Source organism: Sturnus vulgaris, unplaced genomic scaffold (assembly GCF_052056855.1).
Source record: "Sturnus vulgaris isolate bStuVul1 unplaced genomic scaffold, bStuVul1.hap1 Scaffold_195, whole genome shotgun sequence".
In the NCBI taxonomy this organism is placed as follows: domain Eukaryota; kingdom Metazoa; phylum Chordata; class Aves; order Passeriformes; family Sturnidae; genus Sturnus; species Sturnus vulgaris.
In genome coordinates, this window is record NW_028276170.1 from 11,438,156 (window position 1) to 11,458,962 (window position 20,807).

A 20,807-nucleotide genomic window follows, 5' to 3' on the forward strand; every position below is an offset into this window, starting at 1 on the left:
ACCTGGGCCCCACCCTCCCCGCCCAGTCACGATCCCCCCGCGGGGTTCCCCCAAGTCCTTTCCTAGTACCCCCCACTAAATGAACTGGGTGTAACTGGGAAGCTTTACTGGGAGGACTGGGAGCAGCTGGGCTTAGGCAGAGTTCCAGCAGGGCTGGGGGAGACACACTACCCTCCCAAAATCAGTGTGGGGATGGAGCAGGGGGTCCTGGCCGGGCCTGAGGCCACGGGGAGGGGCTGCGGCCGCTGCCGGCTCAGGAACTCTGTGGGCAGAGAAAAGGGGGTGACTCCCGGCTGGAGGTCCCCAGGAGGAGCACACCTACTCTGGGGGCGGGGGAATATGAAGCCCGTGTCCCCCCCTCACCTTCTTGCACAGGTAGAAGCCGAGCCCCAGCGCCAGGAAGACGAAGCCCAACACGGAGCCACCAATCTCCGTCAGCACATTGCTGTGAGCGGCGTCTGGCGGCATCTCTGGGGGATCACAGGGGTCAGGGCCACCCAAAACCTCTCACGGACATTTCAAGCCTCTCCAAGAATCCTCCCAATCTCCCCCAGCCCACCTAGGGCTCCCTAAAACTTCTAATTCTTCTAATCTCTTCCTGGCTTCCTTGGGACCCACCAAAGCCCCTCCTGTCCCTTTCAAAATGCCATAACTCCCTCCCATTTGCCCCCCACTGCCCCAGGACCCCCACACCCCCTCCCAATCCCTTCCCAGCCACACTAGAACTCACCAAGATCCTCCCAGTCTCTTTCCAGCACAACCAACCTCATTCCAACCCCCTGCTTTCCAATCCCTGATCTTTTTCCAGCTCCTCCACGCTCACTCAAATCCTTCCCAGTTATACCCAGCACCCCCAGACACCCTCCCAGTGCTCTCCAGGACCCCTAGAACTGCATCCCACCCTCCCCAGCATCCTTCAAACTCATTCTCAGCCATCCTAGACCCCCGATCCCTTCTCCTATTTTAATCCAGGCTATCTCAAACTCCCTCCCAGTTACTCCCAGCACACGCCAATCCCTCTCCCAGCTCCCCCAGTGCCTCCCCCACGCCCCTCACACTGTGGGGTCCGGGCCGTGCTCGAGGCTGATGTGCTCCACCTGGAGCTGGAGCTGACCCCGTGCCGGGGGGGTTTCCAGCAGCACCAGGAGCTGGTAGAAATCCAGTCCCCACTGGGGACCAGATTGGTGGCCACCACATGCCCCGAGAGCTCCTGCTGGCCCTGGAACCATCTCAGCTGGATCTCGGCAAGGCAGAAATCCATCACGGAGCAGAGCAGGCAGCCGGGGCCGGGCTGGGAGCTCGAGGGCCACAGTGAGATGGGCACTGGGGAGCGCTGGGAGAGAGCGGGGACACACTGGGATCAGCTGGGGTGGGGACTAGTAGAAATGGAAGAGGGCTGTTGTGGAAGTGAGAGGGACTGAGGATGAAAGTGGAGAAAGTGGGGGAACACTGGGAGAGAGTGGAGTGGATTGGGGAACGGGAGAAAGAGTGGAGGTTCGGGATTGGACTGAAAAGGACTTGGAACAGACTGGGAGGGATTGGGAGTGCACTGGGAGAGAGGGTGGAGGTCTGGGAGTGGAATGCGAATGGAATGGCTGTGGACTGAGAGGAATTGGGAGGGACCGTGAGGACACTGGAAGAGACTGGGATGGACTGGGAGAGCCACCGGAGTCACTTGGGGTGGGGGGGCAGGAGGCCCCGGGGTGGGCACAAGAAGGGCTGACGTGTCTCGGGTGATTCCCAGGGAGGTTTTGAGGGGCTCCAGGGTCATTCCCAGGGCAGGGCCCGAGGGGACACGCTCTGCCCCACGCTCACCTCTGCGCTCCACGAGGAACGGGCTGGACAACTCGTAGTTGTGCCGGCAGTGCCTGTCCACCGCAGCCCGTCTGTACTCCATCCATTGCGGGTCGCTGTTCCAGTGCCTGGCAGCCTTGTCCCCAAAGGAGGTGTCCCCACGTGCAGCCCCACATCGCTGCCCAAGTGCAGGAACTGCTCCCGCTTGGAGATGTTCCTCTCCACGAACCTCAGCCGGTCGGTGCCGTGAATGAAGTGACACTCGGACTAAACCATCTCCTGGAACAGCGCTGTGTGTGCAGGACACAGGTCCGGGGGTGTCCCCCCAGCAGCCCCCCAGCAGCCCACAGTAGCCAAGAGCTCCGGGCCCCCGCCACACGCCCCATGGCCAGCGCCGGGCAGGGTCTGACACCTCCCCCTGTTGGAACCCTGGAAACTGAGGGGTTTGGGCTTTCTCTGCTGACAGACATTGACCTCCAGGAAAACACTGCTTTTGACCTGAGGCTGTGAAGAAGGTTTCCAGAATTGTGATAGAACTGGGATCACTGGTGTGTAGTTTGAATAGAAGTGTGTAATGTCCCATGGTGGAAAATTTAGAATTTGTGGTTTTAGACTATATTAATACATATAAAACAAGATGGAGGTTTTAGGGTGGACTTTTCTTTCTTTTTCACCTTCTTCACGGGTCTTGGTGGTACTTTTGTAATTGGATAGAAAAATCCACAGTGCAGGTCACAGGTGATTGGTTGTTGGGTTAAAAGTAAAAAGAATTTAGCTGTGTGTTCTTAATTGGACAGATTGGCCCTTAAAAGGCCTTGTAGAGAGAGAGAGTGTCCATTTTTAGCCTGTTAGGTAGAAGTGCTGTAGAACTCACTGTAATATAGATAAGAATTAATAAATATCTGAGTCCGAACACGAAATTCCGTCTCTCGAGCATTTAATCCTGACTCTGGAACAACAAAAAAGAAGATAAAACGCGATACTCCCCTCCCCAAATTCTCCTGGCGGGGGGCGCTGGGGGCGGGGCGCGGGTGGAGTCCAGGTGAGGAGCTCTGGGCGCTCTGGGACTGCCTGAGGAGTCATCAGCGCCGCGCGCTCTGATTGGCTCAATTATTTTGGTGCCTTCTCTGATTGGCTGAGGAGAGGCCCGGGAGTTGAGAGGAGCACCGGGAGAGATCCTGCCCCAGGCTAGCGGTGGAAGAACATCCAATTAACAAGGCATGCAGATCATTTCCCAGCGGTGCCCACACTCCTGTAGGAACTAAATGCACCGAGGATCTCACGAGGGTCACCAACTCTCTGGCGGCCAAATCCAGCCCTGCGCTCCCTGCGGGTGCGGGCACTCTGGGAAGGGCTCAGCTGCGGGTCAGATGGCCGGAGAGTGGCTTGGTGGTCACCTCGTGTGTGAGGCAGTGATGGGCTGGGGAGATGCGTGGACACCACATGATCAGAGAGCTGACTGGGTAAAGGGACACGGGAACAGCGACACCGCAGTGACAGGCAGCCAATGCGGGCTTGTTTCAGTAAAGTTTGGGTTAAGTTTCTGTTGGGGGTTGTTTTTATTTTCTTTTTTTTCCCTCGCTGTCTGGAATTTTTTCCCATTAACATGCTAAGATGGCTAGTGATAGGGGAGACTCCCTGACCCTTTTTGGAGTTTCCCTCGTAGGGCAGGGGGGATGGGGGAGAAGAGGGAGAACATCGCAAGATCAGGGGCAGGTAAAGGAGAGGTGTGTGCAGCTCCTCGCTCTCTCGCTCGTTTGTCTCGGAGATGGATGGCCACTGGAAAACCTCGCCCTGCCATCCCAACGCCGGGACCTGCCTTTCCTCGGCTGTGGGACCCCGCACCCTCCTGCTTGGACGCCCTGCCACCTCCACACAACCTATTGGAGCACTGGGACTGACACTGCCTCCAAGGATCCATGAGCAGAGTCTTTCCTCCACCCTTCCCACCCAGGACACAGCCGCCATCACCCCCAGCACTCCTGCAGCCACACGGGATCACCGCATCTGCCCCTGCCCACCGGGAGCCGGCTGGCACTGACTGCCAAACTGGGACGGTAACTGCAGCAGAGGGGAAAGGTGTCCACAACCAAAGGAACTGTTACTGGGTTCCCGTCTTCTATTTGTTGTTAATTACTTAGCTGTTGTTGTTTTGTTTGCCTTGTTATATATATATATACACATACTAGTAAAGAACTGTTATTCCTATCCCCGTATTTTTGCCTGAAATCCCCATAATTCCAAAATTATACTAATTCAGAGGGAGGGATTTATTAGCTCCATTTCCAGGGAAGGCCCTGCTCTTCTCCAGCACACACCTGTCCTTTTTAAAACCAGGACAGATTTTTGGCGCCCAACATGGCCCCTCTCCCTCTGGGAATGGCTTTTAATGAGTGTGAGAGAGAAGTTTCTCCACAGAGAGAGAATGCAGGAGCACCATCATAGAATGTGTTGGAAGACCCTTGAGGAAGGGATCCAACAGCTGAGAGAAGTGGCAGTGCTGGAGGTGCTCTTTGGGAGGGATGGACAGCATGACAATGACCCTGACAAGGTCAGGTGCACAGGGCAGATGGCAAACCTGGGGCCATCTCAATACACAACCTTTATTGCAATGGTTAGTGCTGACAGCAGCCGAGAAATACTGGGTTCTGTCACCAACAAACTTAGACATTAGGACAGTATGATCAATGGCCTGATGCAGGCTCATGTATTCCACCCGAACCCCTGCCTCTCCTTGGGTCAGGATGGACTGGAACCCGCCTCTACCTGGACTGGGATGGGAAAAGCAGCTTTTCCCTTCTCCCTCCATGACTAGTGTGTTGTAATCTGCTTTTATTTTCCTCTCCCTTCCCCCCGCTTTTCCTGGGTCCTGCCTCTACCTGGACTAGGATGGGAAGGACCCAGCCTCTACCTGGGCTAGGACAAGAAAAGCAGTCTCTCCCTTTGTGCTCACTCGCTTCGTCCGGTCACCGGCCAGGTCCCTCGCGGGATGCTGGAAACGCGGATAGAAGGACTCCACTCTCGCTCCGCAGCAAAGGCCACGTCTCATTCAGGCAAGCACACAGTCATCCCCACCAAACCACACAGATACTCACAGTCCGATGCTCCTGTCTGGCTCTTCGTGCACGAGAATTACAGGTGATTTTGCCGCGGTCTTCCGGGGAGATTTTCCTTGCTCAGTCTCTATGGTGCGGGACGTCGATGGGTCCCGAGAATCACTGACGAACCGGGGCCACAGCAGTGGGGCGCCTCCCCGAAATCGCAGTGCCTCTCAGGGCTCCAAGGATGTCTCAGGTATCGGCACCAAATTGTTATAAATGAGAGACAAAAGTCTCGATATTCAGGAAAATTTAGATTGCTTTATTTGATATAGAAAGAGCAAGCAGCGCGCTGGGGAACGTGAGGGGTCACCGCCCACTCCACGCTCCACCCAACCTTGGTTTGCAGCCTCTTCTTATACTGTGGGTTCTCGTTGTAATTAATAATTTTTTTGATTTTTGTTGTCATAAGCAGTGGTGGTTGAATAAACATCCTTACACAAAGCCTTTGGGTGATAATCAGTCACAGATAGCCATCTGGTCCTTGTAGATAACCACCAGAGAAGTTCTGGAATTCTCGTCCTTGAGATAAGCAGTATTGATCAGACAAAGGCAGGAAGGGCTATTGGGAAGGCTGATTTTGCAAGCTGGTATCTGATACAACTCATTTGGAAAACATAACATAATATAATGTAACATAATACAACATACCATAACAAGGTGATTTTAAACAGTGATTTTATCATATAATTTCCTTTATCTAGTGTCCATGCTTCACTTCAGAGCTTAGTATTCTGGTTTATATAAACCCCAATGCTTTTGTGATTAACACGAATCTTTTATCAATTATCATACTGAGAACCCCAAAACTCCCCCTGGACCCTCACCTGGGAAACCCCAAATCCTTGGGAATGCTCACCTGGGATCCCCCCCAAAAATCTAATCTGGGTACCTGGGAACTCCAAAACCCCCTGCAGCCTCATCTGGGAAACCCCAAATCCTTGAGAATTCTCACTTGGAACCACCCAAACCCCACCCAAACCCTCCCCAGAACTCCCCAACCCCTCCCCCGCCCCCTAACCCCCATTTACTGTCCCCAGCTGTCCCCCCCTGCCCTCCCCCCCGAGCTGGCCCAGGTGGACACCGCGTGGCACTGAGCCCTGGTGGCCCTGGCCGAGGCCTTGAGGACACCAAGCACCGTCCCCACGGCACTGGCTGAAGGCAAGGTCACGCTGTATCAGGCCCAAGTGGCCCTGGAAGAGCTGAAGGAGGCCAGAAAGGCCGAGGTGGCCCCGGCGGTGGCCCGGGGGACCCTGGGGGACGAGGACGAGCAGGAGCTGCGGGGCTCCAAGCGGTCCTGGCTGAGGCAGCAGTGATGATGATGCTGGAGCAGGAGGAGGAAGGGGCACAGCAGTGCCAGAGCTGGCTATGGGCTGGGCACAGGCTGGCCATGGGGCTGATGGTGCTGTGTGCTGCTGTGTGTGAGTAAAAACCAGTGTGGACCAGTATAAACCAGTATGGACCAGTATAGAGCAGTACAGACCAGTTTGGGTGAGCTGGGCTCCAGGCTGGGCATGGGCCGGCCGTGGGGCTGATGGTGCTTTGTAGGAGTATAAACCAGTATAAACCAGTATAAATCAGTATAGACCAGTATGGGCCAGTACAGACCTGTACAGACCAGTATGGACCAGTAGAGACCTTCCCCTGTCCCAGGATGGGGACACTGGGCTGGTTTGGTGACGCTGAGATGGTGACATTGGTATGGGGAATATGAGTTGGTGACAATGGGATGGGACTGGGATGGAACTGGTGGCAGTGGGACATAACTGGGAGCACTGGGACAGGGACACTGGAACAGGATGGGGGATACTGGGATGGGACAGGGACACTGGAATGGAACTGGGAGCATTGGGCTGGTGGCACTGGGACAGGACTGAGGACACTGAGACTGAACTGGGGACACTGGGGTGGTGCCATGGGTGGCACTGGTGATGCTGAGATGGCACTGGGGACACTGGGACAGGACCAGTGACACTGGATTGGTGACACTGGGACAGAACTGGTGGCACTGGGATGGAACTGGGGACACTGGGTTGGTGACACTGAGCTGGCACTGGGAGCACTGGGCTGGCACTGGGAGCACTGGGCTAGTGGCACTGGGACAGGACCGGTGGCACTGGGCTGGTGACACTGGTATGGGTCAATGACGGGGTGGCACTGGGCTGGCACAGGGACACAACTGGGAGCACTGGGACAAGAACACTGGGACAGGATGGGGGACACTGGGATGGCACTGGGGACACTGGGCTGGTGATGACATTGGTATGGGGACACTGGGGATGTGGTACTGGGACAGGACTGGTGGCACTGGGATAGGACTGGGGACACTGGGCTGGAACTGGGTTAGTGACACCAGGCTGGTGGCACTTGGGTGGTGACAGAATTGGTGGCACTGGGTTGGTGACACTGGTATGGTGACAATGGGGGGGTAGCACTGGGATGGGACTGGGAGCACTGGGATGGTGACACTGAGAGGGAACTGGTGGCACTGGGACACAACTGGGAGCACTGGGACAAGAGCACTGGGACAGGATGGGGGACACTGGGCTGGCACTGGGAGCACTGGGAGGGAACTGTTTTGGTGACATTGAGATGGTGACTTTGGTATGGGGACAATAGGGTGGTGGCACTGGGAGGGAACTGGAGACACAGATTGAACTGGGAGCACTGGGATGGTGACACTGGGACACAACTAGGAGCACTGGGACAGGGACACTGGGACAGGATGGGGGACACTGAGATGGACTGGAGACACTGGACACTGGGATGGACTGGAGACACTGGGAGGGAACTGGGAGCACTGGGATGGTGAAATTGGTATGGTGGCAATGGGGCAGTGACACTGGGCTAGGAAGGAACTGGGAACAGTGAGCTGGTGACACTGGGACAGGACTGGGGACACTGGGGCAGCTCTGGTGGCGCTGGGGTTGAACTGGGGACACTGGGATTGAACTGGGGACACTGGGCTGGTGACACTCAGACTGAACGGGTGGCACTGGGATGGTGACACTGGGGCAGCCCTGGGCTGGTGGCTCTGGGGTGTTCTTGGTGCCACTGCTCAGGTGCCACTGTGCTGGTTGCCCTGCTGCCGTGTCTCCGGTGCCACCTGTGTGGTGTCCCCATGTCCCCGCAGTGTCTCTGGACTTGGCACACTCTGCCCTGGGGGTGACCAAAGACAGTCACCTGCTGCTGGCTCTGGGCACAGTGGCCGTGTCCTGCCAGGTGACCCTGCAGGCCTCGGTGACATCGTGGTGACACCTGGCCACCATCGCCTGTGAGCACTGGGCCATGGCCCAGCACCTGCGTGACTGTGCCCAGGGGGTGGCGACCGCCAGGGCCAGCGCCGAGGCCACCGCGGCCACCAGCAAGGACACTGCAGATGTCCAGGGGCAGCTGGACACGGTGACATGGCACCTGGGGTACTTGGTAGATGCTGTTAACAGGGACATGATGGTGACACATGTGGGACATGGCAACAGGGGTTCCCCAGAGCTGCCCAGGCCCTCGGGGACATCGTGGTGGCCTTGGGAACCTCGGTGGAGGGACACAAGGAGGTGATGTGAAAGCTGGAGGCAGCCCGGGATGCAGGGACAGGGTGGGGACATGGGGGCGGCACTGTCACCCCGAGGGACACTGGGGACCTTGGTGCCTTTGCCTTGGGGACATCGTGGACACCCTGAAGTCACCTGTCCTGTTTTGGGTCAGTGCGATGTCCCTGCAGTGTCCCCACGTGACCGCAGTTTGTCCCCCTGAATCGTTAAAAACCGGAATAATCACGGACAAAGGCGCTGTAACTAATTAAAGTTACAAAGTGGTGTGTTTATTCACCGGCACGGGAGTCACCTCCCAAAGGCGTGACCGCCCCGAACAAGGTTCTTTGCCCTCTATTTATTGCCCAAGATCTTACATACAATACATGTGCATAACCCCAGCACCTCCCATCCCCATCCCATATTAAAATGAGCCCATTCGTCATTCAAGCATGCGCAGTTCTTCTCTTGAATTGGGTCGGTGCTCTCGAAATGGGTAGGTGGTCTCAAAGGATGAAGTCAGGAGAGTCTTCATCAGGTCTCTGTGATCCTGTGGCACAATCCAAGGCCTCGTGCTTCATGATTAACGCATTATTATTTTATTTATTATTTAGGTTCTTCTATACCTAAGTTCATAATAGCAGATAATTATACCAATTAGCTCTTTTCTAAGCATCAAGTAATTACCTACCTAACTTACATCTTAGCCATGGAAACTCCTTCTACCCTTAGCAAAAATCTTAACTCTTTAAAACCATGATTCAACTCTCCATGTCTGTGCCCCACCATGTCTTTGTCCCTCCATATCCCCACCCATGTCTCAGTTCAGTGTCTTTATTTTCACCCGTGTTGGTTGTTTTAAAAGGATGAAGATAAATGAAAAGCAAATCGAGGCTAAAAGAAAAAGATTTCAGTGTTTGTGTGAGCTGAGGACCAATGTGCTTGAGTGGGAGGGAAAAACATTTTTTGGAGGTCTTTCCACCCCACTGTCTCCAAAATCTTGGTCTTTGCCTCAGTTCATCACCATGTGGCTGTGGAAGACAACCTTGGGCAATAGGAAATGAAAATCCGGGAATTAGTGAGGTTGGAAAAGATCTCCAAGACCATTCCTGGATATTCCTGGATACCACCAGGAGATAGGATTGAACACAGAATATTTTCTGAGCTTGAAAGTCAACAAATCTGCTCTCCTCAAAGAATTCCCAATGTCAGTTTGGGCCCTGATGGACGTTCCTGCCCCTGTGTTCATCCAGGTGCCCACAGGGAGACAGGATGATGCAGAAACCCCTCAGCCAGGTGTCTTCCCAACACGGATCACCAGGACCAAAGATCACCAGGGCTCTGCCCAACGGGGGTCACTGGGGATCATCCAACACCGATCCTCCCATGGGAGATGGAGCTGGAGCAGAGCACAAAGCTCTTCCCACACTCGGAGCACTCACAGGGCTTCCCTTAGTGGTGACTCCGTTGGTGTCGGGTCAAGTGAGAGCTGTGTGAGAAGCTCTTCCCACACTCAGGACACTCGTAGGGCCTCTCCCCAGTGTGGATGCGCCGGTGGACAGTGAGATGGGAGTTGCGGTTGAATCCCTTCCCGCAGTCGGGGCAGCGGAAGGGCCTCTCCTCTGTGTGAATCCGCTCATGTAGGAGGAGATTGGAGCTGGTGTGAAACCTCTTCCCACACTTGGGACACTCGTAGGGCCTCTCCCCAGTGTGGATGCGCTGGTGTTTTCTCAGGTCAGAGCTCCATGCAAAGCTCTTCCCACATTCCGAGCAGGTGTAGGGCCGTTCCCCTGTGTGGATCACCTGGTGACGGATCAGGTTGGAGCTGTTGCTGAAGCCCTTCCCACATTCCCCACACTCATAGGGCTTCTCCCCAGTGTGGATCCTCTGGTGTAGGATCAGCTGGGACCTGTAGCTGAAACCCTTCCCACATTCCAAGCACTTGTGGGGCTTCTCCCCTCCAGGAGGCTTCTCCACCAGCTCTGAGCTCTGCCTGCATCTCCGGCCGCCTTCCCGGCTCAGGGAGGGTCTTTCCTCCTCGCAGCTCCCTGGGCTGGGTTTGCAGCCCCTCCTCGTGAGAGATCTCCAGGGCTTTTCTGCCTCCTCCATCCCTGCACACCTGAGGAATGAAAATTCCTGGTTTAGGGGGAAATAACAAGAAGAGAGCTCCATAAACTGGGTGTTCCTCCTTGCCCAAGTTCATCTCTGGTAGTCATTGAGCATCTTGTGTCTGGAATAACCTCCCAAACACCAAGATTCCTGCTTCAAATCCTCCAAACTTTAACACACGGATCAAAAACTCCCCAAATAACAAGCTTCAGCCAAAATCCCCTCCAGACATGTGCTGGTTTGAAAGCAAAACCAATGAGAGAATCAGTCAGAAATACAATTCTATAGGAAAAAAGATAAGAGAAAAAAAATACATGCAATAGTACAAAAGAAAACAACTGACAGAATCAGAATACAACCTGACACCCCGCTAGTTAGGGTGGTGGTAGCAGTCCAGATGAAGTGGTCTTGTTGTAGTAGTGATGCTGTAGAAAGGTCTGGTAGCTCTTCTCCTCTGGAAACCAGTGGGGAAGGGCTGCCTTGGTGTTCCCAATCTCAGATTTTATCTAGGTAGGAAAGGCTTGGCTCCTCCCCCTGGCTGGAGCATCTCCCAATGGGATGATGGAATTTTATCAGTCATGCAGTGGCACTCAATGGCCCATTAACAGAAGATATCTCCCTGGAGGAAGGATGGGTTGTGGAAAAGATAAAGAACACTGCCCCAGCTGGTTTTAACAGATGGCCCATTAGCAGAGGATATCTCCCACACAGATAAGGATCACTGCTCCATCTGTTTTTATCCACCACTCTTTGTTCTTTTGTTTCTTCCCAGGACCTCCGACTAGTTAACTAATGTTTGCTGCTGATTTCTTCTCCCTTTTGAAGATGAAAATGGTAAAAGTATCTTTGACCTGCCTTGCTGGATATTGTGAAGAGGAAGAGTCATCTACTGCAAGTGGAAGTGTCACAGGTGGAGCAGAGTTCTGTGAGTGCTGTATCAAACCAGACCTCGTCAGACCTGCCAGAACAACTGGTCCATGCTGCCCTTCACTGCTCTGCCTGTTCCCCACTGTTTCATGCCAGAGTAATTTAACTGTTCTTAATTGGTTGTGTGTTTCACTCGAGCCAGTCCAGCAGAACCAGCAGAAAGCAGCCCCAGAATGAATGGGGCTCTGCAGAGGAGCCCCAGACTATTCATCAGCCTGCCCGCAGAACTGGCTCCAACTCTGAACCCTTGTGACCACACTCTGAAGAAGACACACTTCTGATATTTCTGAGGCACTTATGACTGAGGCACTGCACGTGCTTGTGCAGGTAACAATCCCAAAGTTCTTTCTTACTTCAGGAAAAACCCTGCAGCAGTGCATACCCAGCATCTGCTGTCAGCACATCCTGGCTGCACGTGCAGGAGAAGCAGCAGCAGCATTGTACACGTGGGTTTGTTAAGCTGAACTCCCCTACACTTTGAACTCATTTGCTCATCACAAATATATTTAATGGCACACCGATACCATACATTTCTCCTAAAAGCCTCCCTTGTAACTAAACTTTGCTAGAAAGTTAATACCGAGGATGAACGAGCAACTTCGGTCTCAGTCCGGAGGTGGAGGGGTTCTAAACACTGACTTTCCGAGAGCAGCATCTCTCCTGAAGCGCTCGGGGCCACCCGAGCCGCCGCCGGGAGCGCGGTGCAGAAGGCGGCCCGGACTCAGCCGCAGCGCCGGGCACCGCGCATCGCTGCTCTGCAGGGCGGCCCGCACGTCCTCCAGCAGCTGCCGCAGGCTGCCCTTCTCCTGCTGCAGCTCGGCCATGCGCTCCTCGGCCCGCTCCAGCGCCACCATCTCCTCGCAGCGCTCTCGGGAGCAGGGCCCCGGCGGCCGCCGCTCGGGCTCGGCGGGGGCTGCGCGGGCGGATGTGGCTCTCGATGTGCTCGCCCTCCCGGCCCAGCGGCAGCCGCGGCCCCGCGCGGGTGCTGAAGTGGCCGCCGAGCCGCGCGTGGAGCTGGCGGAAGGTGAGCTCGGCCCAGAGCCCGTCCCACAGCCCCGCGCACTCCTCGGGCTCCGCCGCCTCGTCCGGCCCCAGCGCCCGGCACAGCGTGCGGGACTCCTCGCCGGGGATGCGGCCCGGCCCGGCGCAGTCCCGCTGCTGGAAGATCTCCTGCAGGGACTGCTCCGGGCCGCTGGCCAGCGCGACCATCTCGTTCTCCACGCCGCGCTCCAGCCCGTAGCGGTGGGCGAGGGCGCTGAGCAGCCACTGCGTGCGCCGGGCCGGCCGCCCGGAGGGGTCCCAGCCCTCAGGCGGCTCCATCGCGCCCGCCCGGCCCGCGGCGCTGCCCGAGCATCCTGAGCGCCGCCCGCCCGAGCGCTCGGCCCCGGCCCCGGCACGGAGCGCCCGGCTCGCCCCGCACGGAGCCGCGTCCGCCTTTGTCCGGCAGGAGCAGGGACTCGGGCAAAGCGGGCAGGTGCCGCCCTGATCCCTTTGTCTGCCAAGCCCGAGCCCCAAGTGTGGTTCTTATTTCTTAGCTAATTTCTCCCTGCTTTCTCTCTGACACAAGCAAGACAATAGCATCGCACAATCCAGTTTGACAAGTAAGGCTTGTGAACGAGTGAGCGCTTCCACTAAATTAAAAACCCAATGTGTGTAGCCGTGGAATCGGGTTTTAACCCTTTAAGTGCGGCGGAAATAAGATGCACAGCTACATGGTCATCTTTCATGACAGGAAAAAAGAGACAAGTTTATTCAGAAATACACTTGGTTTATAGCATGACTCGTAATTCCCAGAGTAGAGAAAAGGTGATTGGTTCAGACAGAAGACACCCCATTCCCAGGGCCTGGTCACACATCACAACAGCTGTTCTATCTTTGTTACTAATTCCTTTTTATTTTGACCAAATTATCAGCCTGGGAGAAATTCTCCCTAGCCTTGAGCTGGACCAGCTTATCGGCTGGGAACAGAGCTGAAAAGCTCCAGCTTGGAATATTATTCAGGCTGTAATTTTCTTACTTTCTCAATATGTGTCCCACAAATGTGCTTGAACGTCGACCTTCTGTTCTCTCAGGCTTCCTCACCTCTGTAGATGAGGTGACTTCCAGGTGTTGGTGTGTGGGTGTTAAGAGGTCTGTGTTCGAGATGAGTAAGTGTTCAACTCGTTCAAACGAGCTGCCCAAAGCAGTGATTTTGGTCTCTCTTTGCCTGGGGAGCAGGACCGGCATTGTTGAACGCAGGCAGCAGCACGAGCAGGGCTCCTCCAGCAGCAGGGACACGCCAGGAGCCAGAGGGGACCGTGGCACCAGAGGGGACCGTGGCACCAGCCGTGCCCGAGGTCTGAACAGGCTGCCAAAGTCAGGTGGTGCTGACAGGCTGCGTTAACAGCCCAGGTAAGGCGTGGTGAGGAGCCAGCGCTGGGGACCACCCAAGAAGTCCTGTCAAGAGCAAATCGTTCTAATATTCTCTCTAGGACAAAAAAGGAACAAACCAGTCCAGTTGATATGTGAGGAAAACGAATTCAAGTTCGTTTAAAACGCTGCTTAATACAGGGTTGGGTTTCTTTTGAGTGAACTGGTGTTAATAAATATTCGGTCCCATATGATGGGGTTTCCCTGCAAATAGGCCTTGATGGGAAATTACTGAATACCTTTTGTTTTGCTCTTTCTTAAGTTGAGCACCTGAGTAGCTTTGTTGAGGAATGGAGAACTATTTGTAGGTCAGTATTTTCTCAGGAGGAGCCTTAAATTTTAGCACAGGAGGAAGGAAAGGCAAAGGTTTGAAAGCCTTCCCGTGCTGAAGTGACACACTTTGAGAGGAGTCTGTGAGGAGAAGTCCCCTCAGGCACTGCCAGGGCTGTTTGCCTCCTCTGCAGGCTCAGTATTCTGGGAGTTCCACAAGTCTCAGCTGCCACAGTATTTTCCCCTGAATATTTTTTGTCGTGCAGTACACAGGGAGAATGTTTTGTGCTAGATTCTCCTCTGGGCTGAGAGGAATGTTGAATTTGTCTTTACAAATGAGCTCTGGATCTGCCTGTAGATAAGGCTAGCACTGAGAGATAAAAGAAACAATGGGTTGGATTCCACTGATTGATGAATGGAAAAAGATATTTGCCTTTACAAACAAACTGTAGGGCTGCTGATAAATCAAATTGGATATCAAAAGATGAAAGAAGCAAGGGGGGAGGGGAAACTATGAATTCTATAAAAAATAAAAATGAAAAGGGAGGGTTATACATTAGAGGGGAATTTCAGGTATCAGGCGTTCCGGGAACTCTGTGCCTCTCAAGTACCTCAGCCAATGGGGAAAGAGAGAGGGAAATGCGGCCGGGAAAATAGGATAAAAAGGAGGCTGCGTCATCCGAAAATTTGAGAGATCCCAGGGGAATATCCCATGGCCTCTCCCTTTATTTGAATAAAGCAAAAAGGACTCCTCTGTCTCCTTTTTGGACATAAACCTCTGGTGTTTCTGGATTAATTTTCCTGACAGAAAGAACTTGGGGATTCTTACCTGCACAAGCACATGCAGTGCCTCAGTCATAAGTGCCTCAGAAATATCAGAAGTGTGTCTTCTTCAGAGTGTGGTCACAAGGGTTCAGAGTTGGAGCCAGTTCTGCAGGCAGGCTGATGAATAGTCTGGGGCTCCACTGCAGAGCCCCATTCATTCTGAGGCTGCTTTCTGCTGGTTCTGCTGGACTGGCTCGAGTGAAACACACACCCAATTAACAGCAGTTAAATTACTCTGGCATGAAACAGTGGGGAACAGGCAGAGCAGTGAAGGACAGCATGGACCAGTTGTTCTGGCAGGTCTGACGAGGTCTGGTTTGATACAGCACTCACAGAACTCTGCTCCACCTGTGACACTTCCACTTGCAGTAGATGACTCTTCCTCTTCACAATATCCAGCAAGGCAGGTCAAAGATACTTTTACCATTTTCATCTTCAAAAGGAAGAAGAAATCAGCAGCAAACATGAAGTAACCAGTCAGAGGTCCCAGGAAGAAACAAAAGAACAAAGAGTAGTGGAAAAAACCAGGTGGAGCAGTGATCCTTATCTCTGTGGGAGATATCCTCTGCTAATGGGCCATCTGATAAAACCAGGTGGGGCAGTGTTCTTTATCTTTTCCACAACCCATCCTTCCTCCAGGAAGATATCTTCTGTTAATGGGCCATTGAGTGCCACTGCATGACTGATAAAATTCCATCATCCCATTGGGAGATGCTCCAGCCAGGGGGAGGAGCCAAGCCTTTCCTACCTAGATAAAATCTGAGATTTGGAACACCAAGGCAGCCCTCACCCACTGGTCTCCAGAGGACAAGAGCTACCAGACCTTTCTACAGCATCACTACTACAACAAAACCACTTCATCGGGACTGCTACCACCACCCTAACTAGCGGGGTGTCAGGTTGTATTCTGATTCTGTCAGTTGTTTTCTTTTGTACTATTGCATGGATTTTATTTCTCCAATCTTTTTTCCTAAAAAATTGTATTTCTGACTTTGAATCTTTCACTGGTTTTGCTTTCAATCCAGCGCAATTTTGGAGGGGATTTTGGCTGAATCTTGATATTTGGAGAGTTTTTGATCCCTGTGTTAAAATTTGGAGGATTTTGGGCGGGAATCTTGGTGTTTGGGAGGTTATTACAGACACAAGATGCTCAGTGACTTCCAGAGATGAACTTGGGCAAGGAGGAACACCCAATTTATGGAGCTGTCTTCTTGTTATTTCCCCCTAAACCAGGAATTTTCATTCCTCAGGTGTGCAGGGATGGAGGAGGCAGAAAAGCCCCGGAGATCTCTCACGAGGAGGGGCTGCAAACCCAGCCCAGGGAGCTGTGAGGAGGAAAGACCCTCCCTGAGCCGGGAAGGCGGCCGGAGATCCAGGCAGAGCTCAGAGCTGGTGGAGAAGCCTCCTGGAGGGGAGAAGCCCCACAAGTGCTTGGAATGGGGGATGGGTTTCAGCTACAAGTGCAGGCTGATCCAGCATCAGATGATCCACACTGGGGAAAAGCCCTACGAGTGTGGGGAATGCAGCAAGAGCTTCAGCAACAGCTCCACCCTGATCCAGCACCAGGTGATCCACACAGGGGAACGGCCCTACACCTGCTTGGAATGTGGGAAGAGCTTTGGGTGGATGTCCTCCCTGAGAAGCCACCAGCGCATCCACAGTGGGGAGAGGCCCTACGAGTGTCCCAAGTGTGGGAAGAGGTTTCAGACCAGCTCCAATCTCCTCCTACATGAGCGGATTCACACAGAGGAGAGGCCCTTCCGCTGCCCCGACTGCGGGAAGGGCTTCAAGCAACATGGCAACCTCACTGTCCACCGGCGCATCCACACTGGGGAGAGGCCCTACGAGTGTCCTGAGTGTGGGAAGAGCTTCTCACAGCGCTCTAACTTGACCCGACACCAATGGAGTCACCACTAAGGGAAGCCCTGTGAGTGTCCCGAGTGTGGGAAGAGCTTGGTGCTCTGCTCCAGCTCCATCCCCCATGGGAGGATTGGTGTTGGATGATCCCCAGTGACCCCCGTTGGGCAGAGCCCTGGTGATCCGTGGTCCTGGTGAACCCCATTGGGTGGGGGGAAGTTGTTGGAGAGATTTCTCTCTCTTTTCCTTCTGTTACTATGATTTGATTGGTAATAAATTCCCTCGCTGTGCCCAGGCTGGGTCTGTTACACCCGTTTTGCTGTTTTGTGTGTTTGCTCTCCCTGTCTTAATCTGATCCTGGAGTTCCTGGTTAAACTTTCTCGTGCCTTGCAGCTGGAGGAGCAGGGTCAGAGTGGCTTTGGTGGGTGCCTGGCATCGGGCCAGCGTCACCCAGGCCATGGGCACCCCTGTGATTCCAGTGTGGGGATGCATTCCCCCACTTCTAGATAAAGTCCCACCCAAACTGCGGCCAGGATGAAACATGGTTATGACTGGAGCCCACTCTCTATCAACAGAAATCCAAAAGGAGACCTTTGAGCTCTCCTTGGCCACCGTGGGCTGTGACCAGCAGTCTCCCTCTGAGTGGCCTCAGAGCCAGCAAACCCTCGGCTTTGCTGTGCCTGGAGGATCACTGAAACACGACGTGTCCTGGGCCCATACCCTCACTGCTCAAGGCCCCATCCTTCGGCCAGTGGGAGATGCAAAAACATCTGAAGGGAGGATTTCACTGAGCTCTGGGGGGAATTGCTTGCACTGACTGTTCCTGTCTGTGTGTGTGCCCCTGCACATATGCTATAGCAAATCTGGGAGAAATACAGATTTCCTAGATGTGGAAGTACCTTGGATATCTAAGTTATGCCTGGAAGCAAGGTTCAGTTATAGTTATGAACATACTTAAATGCTGTTAAATGCTAAGTGTTTTGCTAAGTTCTTAAATGTAAGTAATCAGGGTTGTTTTTGTATTAAGTTGCTAAGTACAACTTGGAAGTTACAGCTGTAAGTTAGCTTAAACGCTGTTAAGTATTATTGCTCTGTGGAATTGTTAATGTTATCAGTTAAGTTAGGTATAAGTTCGGTGTTGTTCGTCTGTTGATTTGCTAGGCCTAAGGTATAAGTTAAGTTACAAATTAAGGTAGAAGTTAAAGAGTTGTTTAAGTTCTTTTTTTAAGTTTTTTTTTTAAGTTGTTAAGTTTTTAGGCCATGTTCCTTTTAATCCCTGCATGCACCTAAACACAGCACATACCCACCCACACTCCCCTAGGGAGTTCCCCGTTAATTTCTGTTCTGATTGCATGGATTTTATTTGGTGTTGTTCTTGTCTTGTTGTGCCTCACCTGTCCTGTAGGCAGTGGAGTGAATCTTGCCAACAAACTTATTGTAATTTGTTGCTTAATATTAAATCTCACTTTTGCTCATGCATTTGTCACCGATTTTTAAGCGATCTCAAACGCTCTCATTCATGACAGCACCACAATGTCCCGCATCACCGAGGGCCCTGACACACGCCCGTGTCACAAAGGGCCACCCCCGGCAGCCAAGAGCAGAGGGACAGCCTGGAAGCGGCCCGGAGCAGCCCCGGCCTCGTGTCCCTGTAGCCCCTGGCGTGGCCAGAGCCCTGGGAGGCTTTGGGGTCCCCACGTTGGTGTCCCAGGGGTTCCCCGTCTCCAGGCTCATCCCTTCTCCAGACTCCCCTCACTCCCGGCTCTCGGGGTCCCCCCTCTCCAGGCCCCCATTTCAGGCTCCGGCACTCCCGGGGCTCTCCCCTTTTCGCTTTCCCCCCCTCAAGGCTGCTCCCCTCGCCCTGCCAGTCCCGGGCGATCGCCACGGGGCTCCGGGGACCTCCATCCCCCACCCACCGCCGGGGCTCTGTCTGCAGCCGCCACCCAGACATCCGCAAAAAACCACCCGGGGACCCCGCAGGATCCCCCAAAAGGGGATTTCGGGACAGCTTTGGAGCCCTGCAAGATGCAAACACCGCTCTGCCCGCCGCGTCCCGAAAAGAAGAAACAGGGAGAACTAAAGATACTTCGGGTGAGCTCCAAATATCCCTCCCCCTTTCAAAAAAACCCTGCCAGGACCGCCCAAGATATTGGGGGCGAGGTCCCCCTCCCGGGTCACCTATGTCAGGAAAATTAATCCACAAACACCAGAGGTTTATGTCCAAAAAGGAGACAGGGGAGTCCTTTTTGCTTTATTCGAATAAAGAGAGAGGCCATGGGACATTCGCCTGGGATCTCTCCAAATTTCGGAGGACGCAGCCTCCTTTTTATCCTATTTTCCCGGCCGCATTTCCCTCTCTCTTTCCCCATTGGCTGAGGTACTTGAGAGGCACAGACTTCCCGGAACGCCTGATACCTGAAATTCCCCTCTAATGTATAAACTTCCCTTTTAATTTTTAATTCTTATAGAATTCATAGTTTTCCCCCCGTTGCTTCTTTCATCTTTCGATATCCAATTTGATTTATCAGCAGCCCTACAGTTTATTTGTAAAGGCAAATATCTCTTTCCATTCATCAATCAGTGGAATCCATCCCATTGTTTCTTTTATCTCTCAGTGCTAGCCTTATCTACAGGCAGATCCACAGCTCATTTGTAAAGACAAATTCAACATTCCTCTCAATCCCTCCTCTTTTATTTTTTAATAATTGTCTTTACAAACTTTAGCTATCATTGACTTAATTTCTTGTTCCTGAGTCTTTTTTGGGTTTGTAATTATTTGGAGTGACATCAATTTCTGTCCTTTTGTAACCATCTCTGGATCAGTAGGCGTGGCTATTACCTGCATCCTTTTGATCACATGTTGAATAAGTTGTACTAAGCAAGGGAACATGCCTGGCAAAAAGATTAGAGTTGCTACAGCACATAAGAGGAAAAAAAGCAGTTGTTTAATTTATAGTCCACCAGGTAGCCAAGAAAACATGTCCTATTCCCATCTTTTTCATCTTTGGACTGGTACATGAGCTAATTTTTTAAATTCATTTTGCAATTTGTTTCACCACTTTTCCATTGTCATCTACTTGTCTATTTAGGCAATAAGTGTCTTTTTCAGAAGAATGAAGCTGCCATGGACTTCCTACTTCATCCCAAAATCCTGTTCCATTACAGACTTTACTCAGGGTGCTAATCTACTGTTGATGTTCAACTGGGCTGGCCACCCATGGCCAGTTTTCAGATTCTCCTGGACCTCCACAGACCCAACAATTGCTAAGGTTAAAGGTTTTTGCTACTTTTTCTCCTAAGGTCAAAAATTATTTTCCCATTCTTGGCCCTAACCTAACTGATAATATAAAGGGAACATTATTAAGAGAAACATTCTGATTGTGTAATCTAATTTCCTAACTTAATTTTTACTTTCACGTTGTCTTCCACACCACCTGTGGCGAGTGAAGGCACAGAAACAGCTCAACATAAAGAAAACAATGACAGCAAGGGTTGGCCCCCAGTGCCTGGAGATCTGAGAGGAGGGATGCCCACACAGACTATTTCAGCAGGCACTCTGTGGGTGGGCACACGAGGCTTCCCCCGATGTCGACGCCCTGGCTGCTGCTCCAGTCCCCTCCTGCCGAGTGTCAGTCGCGGCTTCCCGTCCTTCTCCTCCAGCTGAGATGTCCAAATCTCTGGGGCTGCAGAGACCTTGACCCGAGTGTGATGGGTCCAGCCGTGTTCAGCTGTCTTGACGGCTGTGTCTGTGCTCAGCAACACCTGGAAAGGTCCACGCCACTTGGCCACCAGTGGTGCTTCTTCCCACTCCTTAACCAGGACCCAGTGTCCCGGTTGGATGTTGTGAACAGCAAAGTCCAAAGGCAGGGTCTGTGCCAGCTGAGCTTCCTGTCGAAGAGATTTCACAAGAGACAGTATCCAGCCACATATTGTTTTAAATACACATCACTTATCTCTATCCCCCCACTAGGCTGAGAATTACAAGGGT

General features: G+C 53.0%; 1 protein-coding gene across 1 annotated transcript in view; it reads right to left on the reverse strand.

Moving 5' to 3' along the window:
- The window catches only part of LOC148218084 (uncharacterized), a 44,319-nt gene extending 26,020 nt beyond the window's left edge, over positions 1 to 18,299 (reverse strand). The window contains exons 1-2 of the mRNA XM_088158045.1: positions 18,286 to 18,299; positions 9,900 to 10,415 (exon numbers count right to left, since the gene is read on the reverse strand). Coding sequence (XP_088014171.1) covers positions 9,900 to 10,415; positions 18,286 to 18,299 — 530 coding nt within the window. The remainder of the gene's footprint in view (positions 1 to 9,899; positions 10,416 to 18,285) is intronic.
- Positions 18,300 to 20,807: the final 2,508 nt, after the last annotated feature.